General features: G+C 56.4%; 5 protein-coding genes across 5 annotated transcripts in view; 2 read left to right on the top strand and 3 right to left on the bottom strand.

The window, feature by feature from the left end:
* ANAPC11 (anaphase promoting complex subunit 11) overlaps window positions 1-5832 on the bottom strand; it is an 11222-nt gene extending 5390 nt beyond the window's left edge. The window contains exon 1 of the mRNA XM_038742903.1: window positions 5798-5832. The gene's annotated coding sequence lies outside the window, so the exon portion shown is untranslated. The remainder of the gene's footprint in view (window positions 1-5797) is intronic.
* On the bottom strand, window positions 793-6138 carry LOC119923437 (basic proline-rich protein-like). Its single transcript, XM_038742818.1, has 5 exons — window positions 6121-6138; window positions 5798-6004; window positions 5399-5552; window positions 3410-4494; window positions 793-798 (listed from the first exon to the last, which is right to left on the bottom strand). Exons 1-5 carry the CDS (start codon window positions 6136-6138, stop codon window positions 793-795), a joined length of 1470 nt encoding a protein of 489 aa, XP_038598746.1.
* On the top strand, window positions 6129-13996 carry ALYREF (Aly/REF export factor). Its single transcript, XM_038742908.1, has 6 exons — window positions 6129-6421; window positions 10696-10833; window positions 12291-12438; window positions 13150-13213; window positions 13331-13511; window positions 13602-13996. The coding sequence occupies exons 1-6, from the start codon at window positions 6137-6139 to the stop codon at window positions 13614-13616; spliced, it is 831 nt and encodes a 276-aa protein (XP_038598836.1). The 5' UTR covers window positions 6129-6136; the 3' UTR covers window positions 13617-13996.
* Window positions 13994-25414, bottom strand: part of LOC119923436 (translation initiation factor IF-2-like) — a 21855-nt gene continuing 10434 nt past the window's right edge. Inside the window, exons 3-7 of the mRNA XM_038742817.1 lie at window positions 22288-22377; window positions 20400-20475; window positions 15408-15628; window positions 15171-15272; window positions 13994-14303 (exon numbers count right to left, since the gene is read on the bottom strand). Of these exons, the coding sequence (XP_038598745.1) occupies window positions 13994-14303; window positions 15171-15272; window positions 15408-15628; window positions 20400-20475; window positions 22288-22377 (799 nt within the window). The remainder of the gene's footprint in view (window positions 14304-15170; window positions 15273-15407; window positions 15629-20399; window positions 20476-22287; window positions 22378-25414) is intronic.
* The window catches only part of ARHGDIA (Rho GDP dissociation inhibitor alpha), a 19601-nt gene continuing 16324 nt past the window's right edge, over window positions 22138-25414 (top strand). The window contains exon 1 of the mRNA XM_038742857.1: window positions 22138-22220. The gene's annotated coding sequence lies outside the window, so the exon portion shown is untranslated. The remainder of the gene's footprint in view (window positions 22221-25414) is intronic.

The following is a 25414-nucleotide window of genomic DNA, read 5'->3' as shown; positions in this document are numbered from 1 at the left end:
CCATCCCCCCTGCCTTACCTCCTTCCCTTCCCCACAGCACCTGTATATATGTATGTATGTTTGTACATATTTATTACTCTATTTTTTTTTATTTTATTTGTACATATCTATTCTATTTATTTCATTTTGTTAGTATGTTTGGTTTTGTTCTCTGTCTCCCCCTTTTAGACTGTGAGCCCACTGCTGGGTAGGGACTGTCTCTATATGTTGCCGACTTGTACTTCCCAAGCGCTTAGTACAGTGCTCTGCACACAGTAAGCGCTCAATAAATACGATTGATTGATTGATTAATAATAACAATGATGGCATTTTATTAAGCGCTTACTATGTGCAAAGCACCGTTCTAAGCTCTGGGGGGGATACAAGGTGATGAGGTTGTCCCACGTGGGGCTCACAGTCTTCATCCCCATTTTAAGCGCTTAGTACAGTGCTCTGCACATAGTAAGCGCTCAATAAATACGATTGATGATGATTTTACAGATGAGGGAACTGAAGCCCAGAGAAGGGAAGTGACTTGCCCAAAGTCACCCAGCTGACAAGTGGCGGAGCCGGGATTTGAACCCACGACCTCTGACTCCAAAGCCCGGGCTGCTGATGCCGTAATAACATCACTTACCTTCTGGACGATTTAGGAAAGCCACCGCGCTCTGTAAAATGGGGCCGCCATCCCTCTTCTCCCTCCCTTTATACCGTGGGGGCCCGGGGGAAATCGCCTACCCACAGCGTTCATCACAGCGCTTGGCACCCTGTCAACCGCTTAACCACCCCTATTATTTGCACCAAATCAGGCGGCTATTTCTGAGTGGATCCGAGGGAACAGACTTTTAGACTGTGAGCCCACTGTTGGGTAGGGACTGTCTCTAGATGTTGCCAATTTGGACTTCCCAAGCGCTTAGTACAGTGCTCTGCACACAGTAAGCGCTCAATAAATACGATCGATGATGATGAAAGCCAAGCAATTTCTTCCTGAAATTCACCGGGCGAGGTCAGAAACAAAGAGAGGAAGCCAAGGATGGGAAACCAACTCCCAGCTGTTTGGATTCCTCTGGGAAAACCCAGGGGATCGGGCCTGCTGCTTTTCATTCATTCATTCATTCATTCATTCAATCGTATTTCTGGAGCGCTTACTGCGTGCAGAGCACTGTACTAAGCGCTTGCTTTTTCCACCCACTGGGCCCAAAACTTACTTACGGGACGAGGAAGGTGTTAACAGGCCCGTTCGCTGCTACTGATTAATTAGTGGTGCTTGTTAAACGCTTACAAGGTGCCAAAACATTGTGCTAAACCCCCGGGCAAACATTAATTAATTAACTCATTCATTCAATCGTATTTATTGAGCGCTTACTGTGTGCAGAGCACTGTACTAAGCGCTTGGGAAGTACAAGTTGGCAACATATAGAGACGGTCCCTACCCAAACATCATCAATCGTATTTATTGAGTGCTTACAATGTGCAGAGCACTGACTAAGCGCTTGGGAAGTACAAATTGGCAACATATAGAGACAGTCCCTACCCAACAGTGGGCTCACAGTCTTAAAGGGGGAAACAGAGAACAAAACCAAACATACTAACAAAATAAAATAAATAGATTAGATATGTACAAGTAGAATAAATAGAGTAATAAATATGTACAAACATATATCCATATATGCAGGTGCTGTGGGGAAGGGAAGGAGGTAAGATGGGGGGGATGGAGAGGGGGACGAGGGGGCGGGCTCACAGTCTAGAAGGGGGAGACAGACAACAAAACAAAACATATAAACCACATAAAATAAATTGAATAAATACGTACAAGTAAAATAGAGTAATAAATATGTACAAACAATATATACAGCCTTCCCAGACTGAGCCCCTTCCTTCCCCTCCCCCCTCGTCCCCCTCTCCATCCCCCCCGTCTTACCTCCTTCCCTTCCCCACAGCACCTGGATATATGTATATATGGTTGTACATATTTATTACTCTATTTATTTATTTTACTTGTACATGTCTATTCTATTTATTTTATTTTGTTAGTATGTTTGGTTTTGTTCTCTGTCTCCCCCTTTTAGACTGTGAGCCCACTGTTGGGTAGGGACTGTCTCTCTATGTTGCCAACTGGTACTTCCCAAGCGCTTAGTACAGTGCTCTGCACATAGTAAGCGCTCAATAAATACGATTGATGATGATATACATATATACAGGTGCTGTGGGGAGGGGAAGGAAGTTGGCAACATCTAGAGACGGTGCCTACCCAACAGCGGGCTCACAGTCTAGAAGGGGGAGACAGACGACAAAACAAAACATATTTCACAGAATAAAATAAACAGAATATGTACAAGTAAAATAAATAAATAAATAGAGTAATAAATATGTACAAATATATATACAGGTGCTGTGGGGAGGGGAAGTTTGCAACATATAGAGATTCATTCAATCGTATTTACTGAGCGCTTACTGTGTGCAGAGCACTGTACTAAGCGCTGGGGAAGTACAAGTTGGCAACATAGGCGGGACTGTCCCACACGGGACTCCTCCGGCAGGTCCAGAGAGCAGGCCTGGCTGGCAAAGTAAATGATTAATAATAATTATGGTATTTGTTAAGCGCTTACGCTGTGGCAAGCACTGTCCTAAGCGCTGGGGGAGATACAAGGCCATCAGGTGGGACGCAGTCCCTGCCCCTCTCGGGCCTCACAATAACGCTCACAAGAGAAACGGCGTGCCTCAGTGGAAAGAGCCCGGGCTTTGGAGTCAGAGGTTGCGGGTTCAAATCCCAACTCCGCCACTTATCGGCTGTGTGACTTTGGGCCAGTCACTTCACTTCTCTGGGCTTCAGTTCCCTCATCTGGAAAATGGGGATGAAGACTGGGGGGGGACAACCTCATCACCTTGTAACCTCCCCAGCGCTTAGAACAGTGCTTGGCACATCCATTCATTCAATCGTATTTATTGAGCGCTTACTGTGTGCAGAGCACTGGACTAAGCGCATGCACACAGTAAGCGCTTAATAAATACCATCATCATTATTATTAGTGATCCCCATTTTCCAGAGGAGGGAAGTGAGGCCCAGGGAAGTGAAGCAACTTGCCCAGGGTCACATAGCGGGCGGGGGTGGGATTAGAACCCACGACCCACAGTCTTTTAGAGTGTGAGCCCACTGTTGGGTAGGGACTGTCTCTAGAAGTTGCCAAATTGTACTTCCCAAGTGCTTAGTACAGTGCTCTGCACACAGTAAGTGCTCAATAAATGCGATTGATTGATTGATCTTATGACTCCCAAGCCAACTAAGCGCTGTTCTAGCCCGGGAGTCGGTGGATCGGGGCCGTCTCTGCCTGGTGCCCATTTGTCCTTCCCAAGCGCTTAGTCCAGTGCTCGGCATCCAGGAGGCGCTCAATAAGTGCGATTGAAGGAATGAATGAAGGACTGAACGAACGAATGAGTGAATGGTGGGGCGGCTTGAGGCGCGGGGTGGCGCCCCCTGGTGGCGCGGGGCGGAATGGCGCCCCCTGGGGGCGGGCGGGGGAGCGGGATGGCTCCCTCTGGCGGCGGGGGGGAGGGATGGCTCCCTCTGGAGGCGGGAGGGGTGGGATGGCGCCCTCTGGAGGTGGGGGGGCGGGATGGCGCTCCCTGGCGGCGGGAGGGGGGAGCGGAATGGCTCCCTCTGGCGGCGGTGGGAGCGGGATGGCTCCCTCTGGAGGCGGGGGGCGGGATGGCTTCCCCTGGCGGCGGGGGGGGCGGGGGGAGCGGAATGGCTCCCTCTGGCGGCAGGGGGCGGGATGGCTTCCCCTGGCGGCGGTGGGAGCGGGATGGCTCCCTCTGGCCGTGGGGGGGGGGAGCGAGATGGCTCCCTCTGGCGGCAGGGGGCGGGATGGCTTCCCCTGGCGGCGGTGGGAGCGGGATGGCTCCCTCTGGCGGCAGGGGGCGGGATGGCTTCCCCTGGCGGCGGTGGGAGCGGGATGGCTCCCTCTGGCGGTGGGGGGGAGCGGGATGGCTCCCTCTGGAGGCGGGGGGCGGGATGGCTTCCCCTGGCGGCGGGGGGGGGGCAGGGGGGGAGCGGAATGGCTCCCTCTGGTGGCAGGGGGGCGGGGGGAGCGGAATGGCTCCCTCTGGCGGCAGGGGGCGGGATGGCTTCCCCTGGCGTTGGTGGGAGCGGGATGGCTCCCTCTGGCGGTGGGGGGGGGGGGAGCGGGATGGCTCCCTCTGGCGGCGGGGGGCGGGATGGCTTCCCCTGGCGGTGGGGGGGGGCGGGGGGGAGCGGAATGGCTCCCTCTGGCGGCAGGGGGCGGGATGGCTTCCACTGGCGGCAGTGGGAGCGGAATAGCTCCCTCTGGCGGTGTGGGGGGGAGCAGGATGGCTCCCTCTGGCGGCGGGAGGGCGGGGGAGTGGAATGGCGCCCTCTGGCGGCAGGGGGCGGGATGGCTTCCCCTGGCGGCAGTGGGAGCGGGATAGCTCCCTCTGGCGGTGGGGGGGGGGGAGCGGGATGGCTCCCTCTGGCGGCGGGGGGCGGGATGGCTTCCCCTGGCGGTGGGGGGGGGGCGGGGGGGAGCGGAATGGCTCCCTCTGGCGGCAGGGGGCGGGATGGCTTCCCCTGGCGGCAGTGGGAGTGGGATGGCTCCCTCTGGCGGCGGGGGGGGGGCGGGATGGCTCCCTCTGGTGTGGCTCCCTCTAGTGGGCTCTAGACTGTGAGCCCCCTTTCTAGACTGTGAGCCCGCTGTTGGGTAGGGACCGTCTTTATATGTTGCCAACTTGTACTTCCCAAGCGCTTAGTACAGTGCTCTGCACACAGTAAGCGCTCAATAAATACGATTGATTTATTGATTGATTGGTGGCGGGGGGCGGGATGGCTCCCTCTGGCGGCGGGGGGGGGGCCCGGGATGGCGCCCCCTGGTGGCGCGGGGCGGGATGGCTCCCTCTGTTGGGTAGGGACTGTCTCTAACTGCTCTCTCTGGCGGCGGGGGGCGGGATGGCTTCCCCTGGCGGCGGGGAGGGGGGAGCGGGATGGCTCCCTCTGGTGTGGCTCCCTCTAGTGGGCTCTAGACTGTGGGCTCTGTTGGATAGGGACCGTCTCTATATGTTGCCAACAACTTGTACTTCCCAAGCGCTTAGTACAGTGCTCTGCACACAGTAAGCGCTCAATAAATACGATTGATTGATTGATTGATTGATTGATTGGTGGCGGCGGGGGGGGGCCGGATGGCTTCCCCTGGCGGTGGGGAGCCGGATGGCTCCCTCTGGCGGTGTGTGTGTGGGGGGCGGGATGGCTCCCTCTGGCGGCGGGGGGGGCGCGATGGCTCCCCCTGTTGGTTAGGGACTGTATATGTTGCCAACTTGTACTTCTCAAGCAATTAGTCCAGTGCTCTGCACACAGTAAGCGCTCAATAAATGCGATTGATTGATTGATTGATTGATTGATTGGTGGCACGGGGCGGGATGGCTCCCTCTAGCGGCGGGGGGGCGGGATGGCGCCCCCTGGTGGCGCGGGGCGGGATGGCTCTCCCTGGCGGCGGGGGTGGGTGGGATGGCGCCCTCTGGTGGCGCGGGGCTCTCCCTGGCGGCGGGGGGTGGGCTGGCTCCCTCTGGGGACGGGGGCGGGGGGGGTGAGGGATGGCGCCCCCTGGCGGCGCGGGATGGCTCCCTCTGGTGACGGGGGAGTAGGGGATGGCTCCCTCTGGCGGCGGGGGGTGGGATGGCTCCCTCTAGTGACGGGGGGGTGCGGGATGGCGCCCCCTGGCGGCGGGAAAGCTGCTCCCCCCCTTCCCTCCCTCCCTCCCGCTCCTCGCGCCCCGCCCCGCGCCCCCCGCCTCAGCTCGCCTCAGCTCACCGCAGCGGCCCGCACAGGCCCCGCGCCGACGGTCCCCACCCCCGGCCCCCCGCGCGGGCCGAAGGGGCCCCCCCCCCAACGCCTCCCGGCCGGCCAATGGGCGCGCGCCCCCTCCCGGCGCCCCGGCCAATGGGCGCCCGCTCCGGCGGGCCCGCCGGCCAATGGGCGCCCGCTCCGGCGGCGGGTGGGCGGGGCCTCCCGCCCTCCCTCCCGGAAGCGGGCGAGGCGGAAGTGACGCGCCCGCGCGCGGAGGCCCGGAGAGCCCGCGCGCGCGCGCGTGTGCGTGCGGTCCTCCCTCCCTCCCTCCCGTTCTCCCTCCGTGCCGCCCTCCCTCCCGCCATGGCGGACAAGATGGACATGTCCCTGGACGACATCATCAAGCTGAACCGGAGCCAGCGGGGCCGCGGCGGCGGCGGAGGAGGAGGCGGAGGAGGGGGCGGCCGGGGCCGGGGCCGGGCCGGGGCCCGAGGGGCGCAGGCGGCGGCGGCGGGCGGCCGGACGGGCCGCGGAGGAGGAGGAGGAGGCGGAGGAGCGGCGGCGGCGGGCCCCATCCGGAACAGGGCCGCCATGGCCCGCGGGGGGACCGGACCCGCAGGGAGAAACCGGCCCGCGCCCTACAGCCGGGTGAGAGACAGACCCCCGACCCACCCACCCCCCCTCCGCACCCCCAAATCCATCCACTCCTATTTACTGAGCGCCTACCACTATTTAGTCATAATAATAGTAATAATAATGATGGTGTTTGTCTTGTACTTCCTAAGCGCCTAGTACAGTGCTCTGCCCACAGTAAGCCCTCAGCAAATACGATTGATCCCCCCCCCACTCCGCACCCCCAAATCCATCCACTCCTATTTACTGAGCGCCTACCACTATTTAGTCATAGTAGTAATAATAATGATGGTGTTTGTCTTGTACTTCCCAAGCGTTTAGTACAGTGCTCCGCACCCAGTAAGCGCTCAACAAATACGATTGATTTCCCCGCCCCCACTCGGGACCCCCAAATCCATCCACTCCTATTTACTGAGCGCCTACCACTATTCGGTCATAATAATAATAATGGTGTTTGTCTTGTACTTCCCAAGCGCTTAGTACAGTGCTCTGCCCCCAGTAAGCGCTCAACAAATACGATTGATCCCCCCCCTCCCCCCTCCGGACCCCCAAATCCATCCACTCCTGTTTACTGAGAGCTTACCACTATTAAGTCATAATAAGAATAATAATGATGGTATTTGTTTTGTACTTCCCAAGCGCTTAGTACAGTGCTCTGCCCACAGTAAGCGCTCAACAAATACGATTGAACCCCCCCCCCACTCCGCACCCCCAAATCCATCCACTCCTGTTTACTGAGAGCTTACCACTATTAAGTCATAATAAGAATAATAATGATGGTATTTGTCTTGTACTTCCCAAGCGCTTAGTACAGTGCTGTACTCACAGTAAGCGCTCAACAAATACGATTGAACCCCCCCCCCCCCGCACCCCCAAATCCATCCACTCCTATTTACTGAGCGCTTACCACTGTTCGGTCATAATAATAATAATAATGGTGGTGTTTGTCTTGTACTTCCCAAGCGCTTAGTACAGTGCTCTGCCCACAGTAAGCGCTCAATAAATACGATTGATTCCCCCCCCCCCCCACTCCGGACCCCCAAATCCATCCACTCGTATTTACTGAGCGCTTACCACTATTCGGTCATAATAATAATAATAATAATAACGGTATTTGTCTTGTACTTCTTAAGCGCTTAGTACAGGGCTCTGCACCCAGTAAGCGCTCAATCAATACGATTGATTGACTGATTGATTAAGCGCGTACTATGTGCAAAGCACCGTTCTAAGCGCCGGGGAGGTTACAGGGTGATCAGGTGGGCCTCCGGGGGGCTCCCACTCTTCATCCCCATTTTACAGATGAGGGAACTGACGCTCAGAGAATAATAATGGTGGTGGTGTTTGTTAAGCGCTTACTAGGTGCAAAGCACCGTTCTAAGCGCCGGGGAGGTTGCAAGGTGATGAGAAGCGTGGCTCAGTGGAGGGAGCCCGGGCTTTGGAGTCAGAGGTCGTGGGTTCGAGGCCCGACCCCACCGCATGGCTGCTGTGTGACCTTGGGCAAGTCACTTCACTTCTCTGGGCCTCAGTGGCCTCATCTGGAAAATGGGGATGAAGACTGTGAGCCCCACGTGGGACCACCTGATCACTTTGTATCCCTCCCGGCGCTTAGAACTGTGCTCTGCACGTAGTAAGCGCTTAACAAACGCCGGCATTATTATTATCATTATTATCAGGTTGTCCCATGGGCGGCTCACAGTCTTCACCCCCATTTTCCAGATGAGGGAACCGAGGTTCAGAGAAGTGAAGCGACTTGCCCAAGGTCACACAGCAGACATGTGGCGGGACCGGGATTCGAACCCATGACCTCTGACTCCAAAGCCACTGAGCCACGCGGCGCTTACTGTGTGCAGAGCACTGGACTAAGCGCTTGGGAAGTCCAAGTTGGCAACATACAGAGACGGTCCCTACCCAACAGCGGGCTCACAGTCTAGATGATTATTACTACTACTACTACTACTAATAATAATGATGGCATTTATTAAGCGCTTACCATGTGCAAAGCACCGTTCCAAGCGCCGTGGAAGTTACAAGGCGATCAGGTTGTCCCACGGGGGGGGATCCCAGCCTTCATCCCCATTTTACAGATGAGATAACCGAGGCCCAGAGAAGCAAAGTGACTTGCCCAAAGTCACCCAGCTGACAATTGGCAGAGCCGGGATTGGAACCCGTGACCTCTGACTCCAAAGCCCGGGCTCTTTCCACGGAGCCACGCTGCTTCCCTGCTTACTGTGTGCAAAACAATTTCCAATTCGGCGATAGAGATAAGCCCTACCCAACAACGGGCCCGTAGGCGCTCAATAAATACGGCTGAATGAATGACTATATCCATATTTCTATTTATTTTGACGGTAGGGACGCCTGTCGACTTGTTTTGTTGTCTGTCTCCCCCTTCTAGACCGCGAGTCCGTTGTTGTCTATCTGTTGCCCATTTGTACTTCCCCGGCGCTTAGTACAGTGCTCTGCACACAGTAAGCGCTCAATAAATACGGTTGGGTGGATGAATGAATAGAAGGGCGCTCAGTAAATGCGAATAAGTGAATAGAAGGGAACCCAAACAACACTGCCCGACGCGACACAAGCGGGCCCGCCGAGGGGAGTAGTAGTAATAGTAGGGCCCCTTCTTCATCATCATAACAATAATAATGGTATTTGTGAAGCGCTTACTATGTGTGAAGCACCGTTCTAAGCGCCGGGAGGGGATACAAGGTGATCAGGTTGTCCCACGTGGGGCTCACAGGCCTCCTCCCCATTTTACAGATGAGGGAACTGAGGCCCAGAAAATAATAATGATGATGATGGTGGGCTTTATTAAGCGCTTACTATGTGCCAAGCACTGTTCTAAGCGCTGGGGGGGTACGAGGTGATGAGGTTGTCCCACGTGGGGCTCCCAAGTTTCATCCCCATTTTCCAGAGGAGGGAACTGAGGCCTGGAGAATAATACTGGTGGACTTTGTTAAGCGCTTACTATGTGCAGAGAACTGTTCTAAGCGCTGGGGAGGATACAAGGGGATCGGGTTGGCCCACGTGGGGCTCAAAGGCTTCATCCCCATTTTACAGACGAGGGAACTGAGGCCTGGAGAATAGTAGTGATTGTCTTTGGTAAGCGCTGACTGTGTGCAGAGCACTGTTCTAAGCTCCGGGGGAGATACAGGGTCATCAGGTTCCCCCCCGTGGGGCGCATAGGATTCATCCCCATTTTACCGATGAGGGAACTGAGGCCCAGAGAGTAATGATGGTGGTATTTGTTAGTTAATCAATCAATCAATCAATCAATCGTATTTATTGAGCGCTTACTATGTGCAGAGCACTGTACTAAGCGCTTGGGAAGTACAAATTGGCATCACAATGACTATGTGGCGAGCACTGTTCTAAGCGCTGAGGGACGCAAGGTGATCGGGTTGTCCCATGTGGGGCTCACATCTGCATTTTATAGACGAGGCCCAGAGAAGTGACTTGCCCACAGTCACCCTGCAGGCAATAATAATAGTAATGGTATTTGTTAAGCGCTTACTATGTGCCAAGCACTGTTCTAAGCGCCGGGGAGGATACAAGGTGACTAGGTTGTCCCACGGGGGGCTCACAGGCTTCATCCCCATTTTCCAGATGAGGGAACTTAGACCCTGAGAATAATAACGATGGTATTTGTTAAGCGCTTACTATGTGCCAAGCACTGTTCTAAGCGCCGGGGAGGATACAAGGTGACTAGGTTGTCCCACGGGGGGCTCACAGGCTTCATCCCCATTTTCCAGATGAGGGAACGTAGACCCTGAGAATAATAACGATGGTATTTGTTAAGCGCTTACTATGTGCCGAGCACTGTTCTAAGCGCTGGGGGTGGGGGGATACAAGGTGATCAGGTTGTCCTATGTGTCCTCATTTTACTGATGAGGCCCCAGAGAAGTGACTTGCCCACGGTCACCCAGCAGACAATAGTAGTAATGATGGTACTTGTTAAGCGCCATGTGCCAAGCACTGTTCTAAGCACTGGGGTGATATAAGGTTGTCCCACATGGGGCTCACAGGCTTCATCCCCATTTTCCAGATGAGGCCCAGTGAAGTGACTCGCCCACGGTCACCCGGCGGACGATAATAATAATGATGGTATTTGTTAGGCGCTTACTATGTGCCGAGCACTGTTCTAAGCGCCGGGGGGATACAAGGTGATCAGGTTGTCCCTTCTTTGTTCCCGCGGGGGACGGTGGGAGGGTGGGCTGAGCTGGCGTTGAGCCTCTCCTCGTCCCCTTCCTCCCCGTTCCCGGTGATGTTCCCGTCGGCGTTCCCGGCCTCAGCCCAAGCAGCTCCCGGACAAATGGCAGCACGATCTGTTCGACAGCGGGTTCGGAGCGGGCGGCGGAGGCGGCGTGGAGACCGGCGGGAAGCTCCTCGTCTCCAACCTCGACTTCGGGGTGTCCGACGCTGACATCCAGGTAACCGCCGTCGACATCGTGCCGTTTGTGAAGCGCTTACTATATGCCAAGCGCCGTTCTAGGCGCTGGGGTAGATGCAGAGTCGGCAGGCCGTCCGACATGGGGCTGACGGCCTCCATCCCCATTTTCCAGATGAGGTCACTGAGGCCAGGTGAAGCGGCTTGCCTAAAGTCACCGAGTGGTGGAGGCGGGATTAGAACCCACGACCTCTGACTCCTAAGCCCGGGCTCTGGCCACTGAGCCACTCTGCTTCTCTAGCACACACACGCTCTCCCGACCCCTGTCTTTCCTTCCTTATTTCTGGTCGGCTTCCACGGGGTCGCACGTCCGGTCCCATTTGGTGAACGCTTCCCGCGTGCAGAGCACTGGGCTAAGCGCTGGGGTGAGGCCGGGGCAAGAAGCGGGACCCCTGGCGAGTCTTCAATCTTGGGGTGGGAGATGGAGCCAGCACAGAGGGCCCTGGTGGGGGGCCCGTCCCCCCAATTCCTCTCCCGGTTCATGATCGCGGGGGAGCGCCTGCCCCGTGCCGGCGCTGTACTAAGCGCCGGGCTGGGTACAAGTTCGTCAGGCTGGGCACAGTGCCCGCCCTACATGGGGCTAAAGGGCTTCCTCCCCGTTTTCCAGATGAGGGAACTGAGGCCCAGAGAAGTGAAGTGACTTGCCCGAGGTCACTCAGCAGACGAGGGACAGAGCCGGGATTAGAACCCAGGTCCTTCTGACGCCCAGGCCCGGGCTCTAGCCGCTAGGCGACTCTGCCTCCCCCCCGTTCCTCACTCCCGAGCATCTAATAATTGTGGTGGTTGCTAAGCACTCGTCGTGAACTGGGCACTGTACTGAGTGCTGGGGGGGATACGAGGTGATCCGGTGGGCACGGTTCCCGTCCTGCTGTCTTCATCCCCTCTTAACGAAGGAGGGAACTGAGGCCCAGAGAAGTAAAGGGACTTGCCCAAAGTCACACAGCAGACAAGAGGTGGAGCCGGGATTAGAACCCAGGACCTCCTGATCTCCAGCCGCTAGGCCACGTTGCTTCCCCTCGCTCTCTGTCTCTCTCCCGAGCCTGACCGGAGCACGGAATTCCCCCCTATTCCCAGCCTTGGCCCGTCTCCCAATAAAAGTGTCCGCAGCGAGGGTCCGGAGGCGGGCACTCAACGGCCCCCCGGGCTTTCAGACGCCGCCCCGGAAACCGCTCCCGGCGGACTCCTCTGCCCACCGGGCGCCCGCGGCCCGGGAGGGGGTCCCCTCTCCATTTAGCGGCCTGTTGGGGGGCGCGGGTAGGGGGTCGGCCTCCCTTAGCGTGAGCGCCTTCGGCGAGTGGGGCTTCTCGAGGAGGAGGCTGGCTTTCAAAGCGTCCCGTCCCCGTAGGGTCCGGGGTCCGGGAGGCGTCGTCCCCCTCCGCCCCCCCGCTTCCGGGACTGACGGGGACCCCCCGCCCCCACTCTTCCTTGCCCCCTCCCCAGGAGCTGTTCGCCGAGTTCGGCACGCTGAAGAAGGCGGCGGTCCACTACGACCGGTCCGGCCGCAGCCTGGGCACGGCGGACGTGCACTTCGAGCGGAAGGCGGACGCCCTGAAGGCCATGAAGCAGTACAACGGGGTGCCCCTGGACGGTAAGCCGGGCCCCGGGGGGCCGGGGGGGGTGCGGGGGGCGCCGACCGGGCCCCGGCGGCGGGGGTCGGGTCGGGGCCCGGGCGGGGGGGCGTGTGGGCGCGCCGTCCCCCCTCCCCCCGCCGCCCGCCCCCCCGCCCCCCCACCCGGCAGGACGCCGCTCCCCCGCCCTGGCCGGGCCCGCCCCCCCACTCGCCCCTCCTCTGTCTCTCTTTTCCCGTTCGCCCCCTCTTCCGGCCGGGAACAGGCTCTGGTGAGAGCCCCGTCCGCCCAGCTCCGTCCCTCCTCCCCTCCTTCAGCTCCTTCCTGAAGATTCCCTCCCGCGAAGCCTCCCCAGAGCCTCCATAATTGCACCTCAAAGAGCTGGGCTTTAATGGTAACGAAAAAGGTACCGCGTCCTCCTCCCGCCAGGCCCAGCCCAGGGTGCGCCCCCCACTCCCCCCCGGCCCTTCTTCCTCCCCACCCCCCCCACCCCCCAGAAAACAAAGCCCACCCATAAGGGGGATGTCTACGTTAGCCGGCGAGCTTTTTTTTTTCCTTTTGGTTTCTCTCCCCCCCCCCCTCCCTCCTTTCCTTTTTGTTACTTCGGTTTTGTGCATCTTGGTCTCCCCTGAGGGGCTTCCCCCCTCCCTTTCCCGACGCCCGGTCCGGAGCGGCCCGCGCCCGCGGACGCCAGCCGACCGGTCGCCCTCTCCCTCCCGCCGGTCCCGCAGGTCGCCCCATGAACATCCAGCTGGTCACGTCCCAGATCGACACGCAGCGGAGACCCGTGCAGAGGTGAGCGGGGGGCGGCGCGGCGCTCGGCTTCCCTGGGCCTCGGTTTCCCCGTCCGGGGGGCGGAGGGGGCGGGGGCCCGTACCCGGCGCCCGGCGAACCCCACGGGTCTGTCTCCAGCGTCACCAGGGGCGGCATGATCCGAAACCGCGGCGGGGCCGGAGCCTTCGGCGGCGGAGGGGGCGCCCGGAGAGGCAGCCGCGGCGGGGCCCGGGGCCGGGGCCGGGGGGCCGGCCGGACGTCCAAACAGCAGCTCTCGGCAGAAGAACTAGACGCACAGTTGGATGCTTACAATGCCAGGGTGAGCGCGCGGACACGGGAGGGGCGGGGGGCCGGGGGGCGGCCGGGACACCCCTTCCTGACGGCCGGCCGCGTCTCTCTTCCTTCCCAGATGGACACCAGTTAAGCCGTCCCGCCCCGCCCCGCCCGCGCGGATCCGACTCCAGACGCCTCATTCCACGCTCCCAGGCGGGAGGGACGGGGGGACTCGTCCGAGGGGGGGGGGGGGATTTGGTTCCTTTTACGTTTTGAGATAGGTTTTAAAACTCATGTAAAGGTTTCGTTTGGTTTTGGTTTTTTTCCCCCTTTTGTTTCTTGGTTTTTGTTTTGGTTTTTCTCCTCGTTTGGTTCTCTTTTTTTTATCTTTTTTTTTTTTAATTTTTAATTCCGAAACAGACCTGTTTTGTACCGAGTTATTTTTGGGATAAATTTTACCCGTTACCGTTGTGGAGAAGGTGGCGTTTTCACCTTTGCCATAATAAAATAGAAACGTGTGTAGGATCTTCAGCGGGCGTTGCGTCGCGCTGGGGCGGGGGGCTTCTCCGTCCCGGGCCCCCCGCCCCTCTTCTCTCGCCGGACACGGCCGGGGGATCGGCGTTCCCCCCCGGACGCTCGCTGGGAGACCGGCGGCGGCGTGGATGTCCCCGCAGGGGGTGGGAGCCGGGCGCCACTTGAAAGGTTGGGGGGCGGCCAAGATGACGTCCGGGGTTCGGGAGGCCGATTCCTGGCCTCGAAACCAGGTGGGGAGTCCTTGCCTCCATCTCCTCCCGCCGCACCGGTTGCCATAACAGTTGCCGTATTTGCGAAGCGCTTCCTACGGGCCGGGCACCGGGGTGGATACGGGCAAATCAGAGGTACGGGGTGCGGGGGGTCTCGATCTCCCTTTTACTGATGAGGGAACTGAGGCCCGCTGAAGTAGAAAAGCAGCGTGGTTCAGTGGAAAGAGCCCGGGCTTTGGAGTCGGTGGTCACGGGGTTCAAATCCCCGCTCCGCCGCTTGTTAGCTGTGTGACTTTGGGCAAGTCACTTCTCTGGGCCTCAGTGACCTCGCCTGGACAATGGGGATTGACTGGGAGCCCCCATGGGACCACCTGATCACCTTGTAACCTCCTCAGCGCTTAGAACGGTGCTTTGCACATAGTAAGCGCTTAATAAATGCCAGCATTATTATTATTGTTAGCTGTGTGACTTTGGGCAAGTCACTTCACTGGGCCTCAGTGACCTCGTCTGGAAAATGGGGATTGACTGGGAGCCCCCATGGGACCACCTGATCACCTTGTAACCGCCTCAGCGCTTAGAACGGTGCTTTGCACATAGTAAGCGCTTAATAAATGCCAGCATTATTATTATTGTTAGCTGTGTGACTTTGGGCAAGTCACTTCACTTCTCTGGGCCTCAGTGACCTCGTCTGGAAAATGGGGATTGACTGGGAGCCCCCATGGGACCACCTGATCGCCTTGTAACCTCCTCAGCGCTTAGAACGGTGCTTTGCACATAGTAAGCGCTTAATAAATGCTATCATTATTATGAGTGACACGCCCAAAGTCGCCCAGCAGACGCTTGGAGGAGCCGGGATTAGAACCCACATCCCGGGCTCCGCCACGCTGCTTAGCGCAGGCCAGTTGCCAGAGCGGGAGCCGGCCTTTGCCCTACCTCCTATCGACCCAGCCTACGCTGGCTACCAGACTGGGGGTGGGGGCCACCAGTCTGTTTCATAACGGGCTTCTGCCAGGATGGTAGAAGGGAGCCTTCCGTGCACCCGCGCCTGGCCTGGGCGCTGCCCACTGGGCACGCGTCGAATAAGGAACGTGCCCTCCACAGAGGAGCCACCTGAAAGGCAAAGCCTAGCATCTCTCCCTCCCTCCAACTGCCTCGAAGCGTGGGACGTGGAGACGCGGAGGCGTGGGGGAAGCGCTTACTACGCGCTGAGCGCCGGGGCGGATGGGATCCGGGACGCGGCCCCCCTTCCCGGCCTGGATCGGCCGAATCGGAGCCCTCGTTCCCGACGCGGGTCGCTCCGGGAATCATCAGCGGACTCCCGGAGTCCGACCTGGTTTCCTGTGGCCTGGGGGGGCTCGCGGCAGGAGGGACCCCGGTGGCCTACTTCCCGGCCCCGATTCCTGGCCCAGTTGTCGGGGAGCTGAAGGCGGCCGGTGGGCAGATGGGGGTGGGGGGTGCCGCTCGGGCTGGATGGCAGCCACAAGATAATAAGCAAGGTATTTAAGTGCTTACCATGTGCCGGGCACTGTATGAAGCACTGGGGTAGATTCAAGATAAGTTGGGCACCGTCCCTGTCCCATGTGGGGCTTACAGTCTAGGAGGGAGAACAGCTATCAAATCCCCATTTTACACAGGAGGAAAGTGATTGGGCCAAGGTGACCCAGTGGAGACGTGGCAGAGGCAGGATTAGAACCCAGGCCCCGGGCTCTTTCCACTGGGCCACACCGCCTCAGGGAGGGCCTCTAGACACCACATTGATCACCTGCAATGCCCCATCAAACGATAAGCGGGTGGAGAGAAAGTAGAGCACGGTTGTAGGCGGGAGTTTGGGCTATCTGTCCTGCGCTTACTCTGTGCCGAGCGCTGAGCTGCAAACGCAATATAATCCGAAGCAGCGGGGCCTAGAGGAAAGAGTCCAAGCCTGGAGACCTGGGTTCTAATCCCAGATCCGCCCCTGGCCAGCATGCAGCTCACCGCCTCCGATTTCCGGCTTGCCAGTGACAGAGCTGAAGCACAGAAGTAAAGTGACTGGTCCAAGGTCTCCTAGCAGGCCTGTGGCCGAGCTGGGATTAGAATCCAGTCCTTTTCATTCATTCATTCATTCAATCATATTTATTGAGCGCTTACTGTGTGCAGAGCACTGTACTAAGCGCTTGGGAAGTACAAATTGGCCACATATAGAGACGGTCCCTACCCAACAGCAGGCTCACAGTCTAGAAGGTGGGTGACGGGCAACAAAACAAAACATTAACAAAATAAAATAAATAGAATAGTAAATATGTACAAGTAAAATAGAGTAATAAATATGTACAAACATATATACAGGTGCTGTGGGGAGGGGAAGGAGGTAAGGTGGGGGGGGAGCGGGAGAGGAAGGAGGCTCAGTCTGGGAAGGCCTCCTGGAGGAGGTGAGCTCTCAGTAGGGCTTTGAAGGGAGGTGTTCAAATCAAGGCCACCACAGCAAAATCAACATGAACAGCCCCCAGAGAGCCTCCCGGCAAATGAATAATCTTTTCAGATTTGTGTTTAATATACCAGCCGGGCTCCTTTTCTCCAGGAGGCAATTTGACTGCTTCGCTCGGGATGGTGGAATTGCTTATCGATTTGATAACGATCCTGCGTCTGAGGCTCTTTCTTCCCCTCATTGTTCACCTCATCATCATCATCATCAATCGTATTTACTGAGCGCTTACTGTGTGCAGAGCACTGAACTAAGTGCTTGGGAAGTCCAAGTTGGCAACATCTAGAGACAGTCCCTACCCAACAGTGGGCTCACAGTCTAAAAGGGGGAGACAGAGAACAAAACCAAACATACTAACAAAATAAAATCAATAGAATAGATATGTATAGGTAAAATAAATAAATAAATAGAGTAACAAATATGTACAAATATGTACAGTCCTTCCGGGACTGGGGCTCTTCGCGCTAGGCCGCACTGCTTCCCTCGCCTTCTTGTTTGGGTCGGGACTCCTTCCAGGACACAATTACAATTAAAGACAACGACTCCCCGTCTTCCAAGCCTTATTGAAGGCCCGTCTCCTCCCAGAGGCCTTCCCTGACTGCGCCCCCCCCCCCCCCACTTTCCTCTTCTCCTTTTCCCTTCTGCGTCACCCCGACTCACTCCCTTTCTTCCTGCCCCACACCATTATAGAAGCAGCACGGCAAGCGCTCAATAAGTACAACCAACTGACCCGCTGAGGCATCCGATTGTGATGCTGTGTGCTCCAGGGCCTCGTAATAATAATGATGATGGTATTTGTGAAGTGCTTACTATGTGCCGAGCACTGTTCTAAGCGCTGGGGTAGATACAAGGTCAGCAGGTTGTCTCACGGGCTTCATCCCCATTTTCCAGATGAGGGAACTGAGGCCCAGAGAGGCAAAGTGACTTGCCCAAAGTCACCCGGCTGATAAGTGGAGCAGCCGGGATTAGAACCCACGTCCTCTGACTCCCAAGCAATACCACTGATGGGTTGGTTATCGTTCACCTGACAGATCTCCCCTCTCCACTATAAGCTTGTTATAATAATAATAAGAATAATAATCAGTGTGGTATTTGCTTAGTGCTTACTATGTGCTATAATAATAATGATGGTATTTGCTACCATCGTATATGTTGCCAACTTGTACTTCCCAAGCGCTTAGTACAGTGCTCTGCACACAGTAAGCGCTCAATAAATACGATTGATTGATTGCTAGGTGCTTACCATGTGCTATAATAATAACGGTGGTACTTAAACGCTTACTCTGTGCCAAGGCATTGGGCGAAGAGCTGGGGTGGATGCTTGCTTGTTTTCATTCATTCAGTCGTATTTATTGAGCGCTTACTGTGTGCAGAGCACTGGACTAAGCGCTTGGGAAGTACAAACAGGCAACAGATAGGTTTTGATGTCTGTCTCCCCCCTTTTAGACTGTAAGCTTGTTCATTCATTCCTTCAATCGTATTTATTGAGCGCTTCCTGTGTGCAGAGCACTGTACTAAGCGCTTGGGAAGTCCAAGTTGGCAACATTTAGAGATGGTCCCTACCCAATTGCGGGCTCACAGTCTAGAGGGGGAGACAGACAACAAAACATACTAACAAAATAAATAGAATAGTCAATATGTACAAGTAAAATAGAGTAATTTGTGGGTAGGGATTGTCTTTATTGCCGAATTGGACTTTCTGAGCGCTTAGTCCAGTGCTCTGCCCACAGGAAGCGCTCAATAAATCCAATAAATAAATCCAGTGCTTAGAACAGTGCTTTGCACGTAGTAAGTGCTTAATAAATGCCATCATTAATAAATACGGATGGATGGATGGCTACGACAGCGTGGCTCAGTGGAAAGAGCACAGGCTTTGGAGTCAGAAGTCATGGGCTCAAATCCGGGCTCCTCCACATGTCTGCTGTGTGACTTTGGGCAAGTCGCTTAACTTCTCTGAGCCTGTTACCTCATCTGTACCTGTATATATGTTTGTACATATTTTTTACTCTATTTATTTTTTTTATTTGTACATATCTATTCTATTTATTTTATTTTGTTACTATGTTTGGTTTTGTTCTCTGTCTCCCCCTTTTAGACTGTGAGCCCACTGTTGGGTAGGGACTGTTTCTATATGTTGCCAATTTGTACTTCCCAAGCGCTTAGTACAGTGCTCTGCACATAGTAAGCGCTCAATAAATACGATTGATGATGATGATCTGTAAAATGGGGATTAAGACTGAGCCCCACGGGGGACAACTTGATCAACTTGTATCCCCCCCAGTGCTTAGAACAGTGCTTTGCACATAGTAAATGTTTAACAAATGCCATCATTATTATTATTATGAGGAAATTGGGTCACGTGGGACAACTTGATCACCTTGCATCCCCCCCAGTGCTTAGAACAATGCTTTTCACATAGTAAACGTTTAACAAATGCCATCATTATTATTATTACGAGCAAATTGGGTCACGGGCACGTGGCTGCTAGTGCTGTTGTACTGCCCTCTCCCAAGCGCTTAGTACAGTGCTCTGCGCATATTTTCATTCATTCAATTCATTCACTCATTCATTCAATCGTATTTATTGAGCGCTTACTGTGTGCAGAGCACTGTACTAAGCGCTTGGGAAGTCCAAGTTGGCAACATATAGAGACGGTCCCTACCCAACAGCGGGCTCACAGTCTAGACGGGGGAGACAGACAACAAGACAAAACATATTAACAAACTAAAATAAATGGAATAAGTATGTACAAATAAAATAAGAGCATTATCCTAATGAGAAGCAGGGTGGCTCAGTAGGAAAGAGCACGGGCTTTGGAGTCAGAGGTCATGGGTTCAAATCCCGGTCTGCCAATTTTCAGCTGTGTGACTGAGCAAATCACTTCACTTCTCTGTGCCTCAGTTCCCTCATCTGTAAAATGGGGATTGACTGTGAGCCCCATGAGAGATAACCTGATCACCTTGTAACCTCCCCAGCACTTAGAACAGTGCTTTGCACGTAGTAAGTGCTTAATAAATGCCATTATTATTATTATTATTATAAATAGAGAAATATGTACAAACATATATACAGGTGCTGTGGGGAGGGGAAGGAGGTAAGGCGGGGGAGAGGGAGGAGGGGCCTCAGTCTGGGAAGGCCTCCTGTTAATAATAATAATGGCATTTATTAAGTGCTTACTATGTGCAAAGCACTGTTCTAAGCGCTGGGGAGGTTACAAGGTGATCAGATTGTCCCACGGGGGGCTCACAGTCTTCATCCCCATTTTCCAGATGAGGGAACTGAGGCCCAGAGAAGTGAAGTGACTTGCCCAAAGTCACCCAGCTGACAATTGGCGGAGCCGGGATTTGAACCCATGACCTCTGACTCCAAAGCCCGGGCTCTTTCCAATGAGCCACGCTGTTGTTGCCAACTTGTACTTCCCAAGCGCTTAGTCCAGTGCTCTGCACACAGTAAGCGCTCAATAAATTCGATGGAATGAATGGGGGGGGGGGGCTGCTGGTTTCCATGGTGACGGGAAAAGGCCCGGCCTCGGGCCTCGTCTGAGCCCGCTGTTGGGTAGGGACCGTCTCTAGATGTTACCAACTTGGTCTTCCCAGGCGCTTAGTACAGTGCTCTGCACACAGTAAGCGCTCAATAAATACGATTGAAGGAATGAATGAATAAATGGGGGCCTCAGGGCCCGCCCGGGTCACCGAACTTCCGGTCGGCGCGAGGCCCTCCTCGGCCCCACCGCAAGATGGCCGCCCTCGGGGGCCTCCCTCCATTCCCCTCCACCCCGGCTCCCCTCTAGCCCGCGGGGCCGCTCTCTGTGGTCCGCGGACCGCCGCTCTAGCGCCCCCGGCCGGGCTCGCTTCTCTCTGCCCCGCCCTCCCTACCGCGGGGCCCCAGGCAAGGAGGGACGCGCTATTCATTCATTCAGTCGTATTTATTGAGCGCTTACTGCGTCCAGAGCACTGGACTAAGCGCTTGGGAAGGACAAGTTGGTAACATATAGACTGTGAGCCCACTGTTGGGTAGGGACTGTCTCTATGTGTTGCCAATTTGTACTTCTCAGGCGCTTAGTACAGTGCTCTGCTCATAGTAAGTGCTCAATAAATACGATTGATGATGATGATGACAAGTTTTCTTCAAAGACTTTTTAGACTGTGAGCCCACTGTTGGGTAGGGACCGTCTCTAGATGTTGCCAAATTGTACTTCCCAAGCGCTTAGTCCAGTGCTCTGCACACAGTAAGCGCTCAATAAATACGATTGAATGAATGAATTAATTAATTTATTACTCTATTTCTTTATTCTACTTGTGCATATCTATTCTATTTATTTTATTTTGTTAATATGTTTTGTTTTGTTCTCTGTCTCCCCCTTTTAGACTGTGAGCCCACTGTTGGGTAGGGACCGTCTCTAGATGTTGCCAAATTGTACTTCCCAAGCGCTTAGTACAGTGCTCTGCACACAGTAAGCGCTCAATAAATACGACTGAATGAATGAATTAATTTATTACTCTATTTCTTTATTCTACTTGTACATATCTGTTCTATTTATTTTATTTTGTTAATATGTTTTGTTTTGTTCTCTGTCTCCCCCTTTTAGACTGTGAGCCCACTGTTGGGTAGGGACCGTCTCTATATGTTGCCAGCTTGGACTTCACAAGCGCTTAGTACAGTGCTCTGCACACAGTAAGCGTTCAATAAATACGATTGATTGATTCAAAGCCCTGCTGAGAGCTCACCTCCTCCAGGAGGCCTTCCCACACCGAGCCCCCTCCTTCCCCTCCCCACAGCGCCTGTATATATGTTTGTACAGATTTATTACTCTATTTTATTTGTACGTATTTATTCTATTTATTTTATTTTGTTAACATGTTTTGTTTTGTCGTCTGTCTCCCCCTTCTAGACTGTGAGCCCGCTATTGGGTAGGGACTGTCTCTATATGTTGCCAACTTGTACTTCCCAAGCACTTAGTCCAGTGCTCTGCACACAGTAAGGCGCTCAATAAATACGATTGATGATGATGATGATGCTAACTTGTATTTCCCAAGCGCTTAGCCCAGTGCTCTGCACACAGTCAGCGCTCAATAAATACGACTGACTGACTGAATGAATAATTATTCTATTTATTTTATTTTGTTAACATGTTTTGTCATCCGTCTTCCCCTTCTAGACCGTGAGCCCGCTGTTGGGTAGGGACCGTTTCTAGAGGTTGCCAACTTGGGCTTCCCAAGCGCTTAGTCCAGTGCTCTGCACACAGGAAGCGCTCAATAAATACGATTGATTGAATGAATGAGTGAGTGAATGAAAAGGCGGGCGCGCCGCCGCGCCTGCGCAGTTCGTCGCGCCCCGACGCCGCGCCTGCGCAGCTCGTCGCGCCCCTCCCCGCGCGGGGCCGGGCGGAAGTCGCGTGACCCCGGAAGTGACAGCAGGAGGAGGGAGGGGGTGGGTGTGTGGGGAGGGGGCGCGCGCGCGCGGGAGGGCAGGCGAGCAGGCAGGCGGCGGCGGGGGCCATCGTCATTAGTGCGGGAGGGCGCGCCCGAGGCGGACGGAGCCGAAGCGAGTGGTGAGCGCGCGCACGCGCGTGCCCCTACCCCCCCACCCACCCCCAGGCCGCCCCCCCACACACGCACCCCTCGTGCGCCTGCGCCGGAGCCCCCTGCGGGCCCCCTCCGCCGGGGGGCGCCACCCCTCTCCCACCCACCCCTTTGTTCCCGCCGCCCCTGGTGGGAGGGGGAGGGGGAGCAGCGCGCATGCGCCGGGAGGGGGCGCGCGCGCGCTGGCACTGCGCGAGGCGCTCAGCTTCCCCTCCCCCCGCCCTGAGGGGAGCACGACGCGCTGGGGGGGGGAGGGGGGGCTGAGGCGCTTACTACGTGCCAGGCGGCGTACTGAGCGCCGGGGCGGGGGCCAGCCAATGGGGATGGGCCCTGCCCCTGCCCCACGTGGGGCTCCCAGCCCCCATTTTGCAGAGGAGGGAGCTGAGGCCCAGAGGGAGGGAAGGGACTGGGCCGAGGTCTCCCAGCAGGCGGGGGGTGGGGTCAGGATTAGAACCCAGGACCTTCTGGCGCCCGGCCCCCATTTTGCACAAGAGGGAAGTGGCTGGGCCAAGGTCGCCTAGCAGACGTGTGGTGGGGTCAGGATTAGAACCCAGGACCCTCTGGCGCCCAGGCCCCATTTTGCAGAGGAGGGAAGTGACTGGGCCGAAGTCTCCCAGCAGACGTGTAGTGGGGTCAGGATTAGAACCCAGGACCTTCTGGCGCCCAGCCCCTAGCCCCCATTTTGCAGAGGAGGGAAGTGACTGGGCCAAGGTCGCCCAGCAGACGTGTGGTAGGGTCAGGATTAGAACCCAGGACCCTCTGGCGCCCAGGACCCATTTTGCAGAGGAGGGAAGTGACTGGGTCGAGGTCGCCCAGGAGACGTGTGGTGGGGTCAGGATTAGAACCCAGGACCCTCTGGCGCCCAGGCCCCATTTTGCAGAGGAGGGAAGTGACTGGGTCGAGGTCGCCCAGCAGACGTGTGGTGGGGTCAGGATTAGAACCCAGGACCTTTTGGCGCCCAGCCTCCAGCCCCCATTTTGCAGAGGAGGGAAGTGACTGGGCCAAGGTCGCCCAGCAGACGTGTGGTGGGGTCAGGATTAGAACCCAGGACCTTCTGGCGCCCAGCCTCCAGCCCCCATTTTGCAGAGGAGGGAGCTGAGGCCCAGAGGGAGGGAAGTGACTGGGCCGAGGTCTCCCAGCAGACGTGTGGTGGGGTCAGGATTAGAACCCAGGACCCTCTGGCGCCCAGTCTCCATCCCCCATTTGGCAGAGGAGGGAAGTGAGGCCCGGAGGAGGGAAGCGACTGGGACAAAATCTTCCAGCAGGCAGGTGGGGGAGTCATGATTAGAACCCAGGACCTTCTGGCGCCCAGCCTCCAGCCCCATTTTGCAGAGGAGGGAACTGAGGCCCAGAGGGAGGGAAGTGACTGGGCCGAGGTCTCCCAGCAGACGTGTGGTGGAGCAGGATTAGAACCCAGGACCTTCTGGCGCCCAGCCTCCAGCCCCCATTTTGCAGAGGAGGGAAGTAACTGGCCCAGGGTCTCCCAGCAGAGGTGGCGGAGTTGTCGGGATTAGAACCCAGGACCCTCTGGTGCCCAGCCCCGGGGGCTCCCAGTCTCCAGTCCCCATTTTACAGAAGAGGGAGCTGAGGCCCAGAGGAAGGGAAGTGACTAGGCCAAGGTCTCCCAGCAGACGTGTGGCGGAGGCAGGATTAGAACCCAGGACCCTCTGGCACCCAGCTCGGGGGGCTCCCAGTCTCCAGCCCTCGGTTTACAGAAGAGAGCGAACTGAGGCCCAGAGGAGGGAAGTGATTGGGCCGAGGTCTTCCAGCAGACGTGTGGTGGAGTCAGGATTAGAACCCAGGGCCTTCTGGCACCCAGCCCGGGGGACTCCCAGTCTCCATCTCCCATTTTGCAAAGGAGGGAACTGAGGCCCAGAGGAGGGAAGTGACTGGGCCAAGGTCTCCCAGCAGACGTGTGGTGGGGTCAGGATTAGAACCCAGGACCCTCTGGCGCCCAGTCTCAATCCCCCATTTTGCAGAGGAGGGAACTGAGGCCCGGAGGAGGGAAGTGACTGGCCCAAGGTCTCCCAGCAGCTAGGTGGCGGAGTCAGGATTAGAACCCAGGACCCTCTGGCGCCCAGCTCGGGAGGCTCCCAGTCTCCAGCCCCCATTTTGCAGACGAGGAAACTGAGGCCCAGAGGAAGGGAAGAGACTGGGCCAAAGTCTTCCAGCAGGCAGGTGGTGGAGTCATGATTAGAACCCAGGACCTTCTGGTGCCCAGCCTCCTGCCCTCATTTTGCAGAGGAGGAAGCTGAGGCCCAAAGGAGGGAAGTGACTGGCCCAAGGTCTCCCAACAGGCAGGTGGTGGAGTCAGGATTAGAACCCAGGACCTTCTGGCGCCCATTCATTCAGTCATATTTATTGAGCACTAACTGTGTGTAGAACACTGGACTAAGCGCAGTACGCCCAGCCTCCAGCCCCCATTTTGCAGAGGAGGAAACTGAGGCCTAGAGAAGGGAAGTGGCTGGCCCAAGGTCTCCCAGCAGACAGGCGGTGCAGTCAGGATTGGAACCCAGAACCTTCTGGCACCTAGCTCAGGGGGGCTCCCAGTCTCCACCCCCATTTTGCAGATGAGGAAACTGAGGCCCAGAGAAGGGAAGTGCCTGGCCCAAGGCCTCCCAGCAGACGTGTGGTGGAGCAGGATTAGAGCCCAGGACCTTCAGGGGCCCAGAGAAGGGAAGTGACTGGCCCAAGGTCTCCCAGTGGGCAGGTGATGGAGTCAGGATTAGAACCCAGGGCCTTCTGACACCCAGCCCGGGGGGTTCCCAGTCTCCATCTCCATTTTACAGAAGAGAGAACTGAGGCCCAGAGGAAGGGAAGTGACTGGCCCAAGGTCACCCAGCAGACTGGTGGCGGAGTCAGGTCCTTCTGACGCCCAGCCCTGGGCTGTAGCCATTGGGAAAGTGGGGCAGCAGGGATGGGGGAGACGCCACCCGGTTGCCCTTCTTCCTCCTCCATTCATTCATTCATTCAGTCGTATTTATTGAGCACTTCCTGTGCGCAGAGCACTGGACTAAGCGCTTCCTCCATTCATTCATTCATTCAGTCATATTTATTGAGCGCTTCCTGTGCGCAGAGCACTGGACTAAGCGCTTGGAAAGTCCAATTCAGGACCAGATAGAGATGATCCCTCCCCAACACCGGGCTCACCGGAGGAGCCCAG

This window comes from Tachyglossus aculeatus, unplaced genomic scaffold (genome assembly GCF_015852505.1).
Source record: "Tachyglossus aculeatus isolate mTacAcu1 unplaced genomic scaffold, mTacAcu1.pri scaffold_1_arrow_ctg1, whole genome shotgun sequence".
In the NCBI taxonomy this organism is placed as follows: domain Eukaryota; kingdom Metazoa; phylum Chordata; class Mammalia; order Monotremata; family Tachyglossidae; genus Tachyglossus; species Tachyglossus aculeatus.
This window is presented reverse-complemented; position numbering and strand designations above follow the sequence as displayed.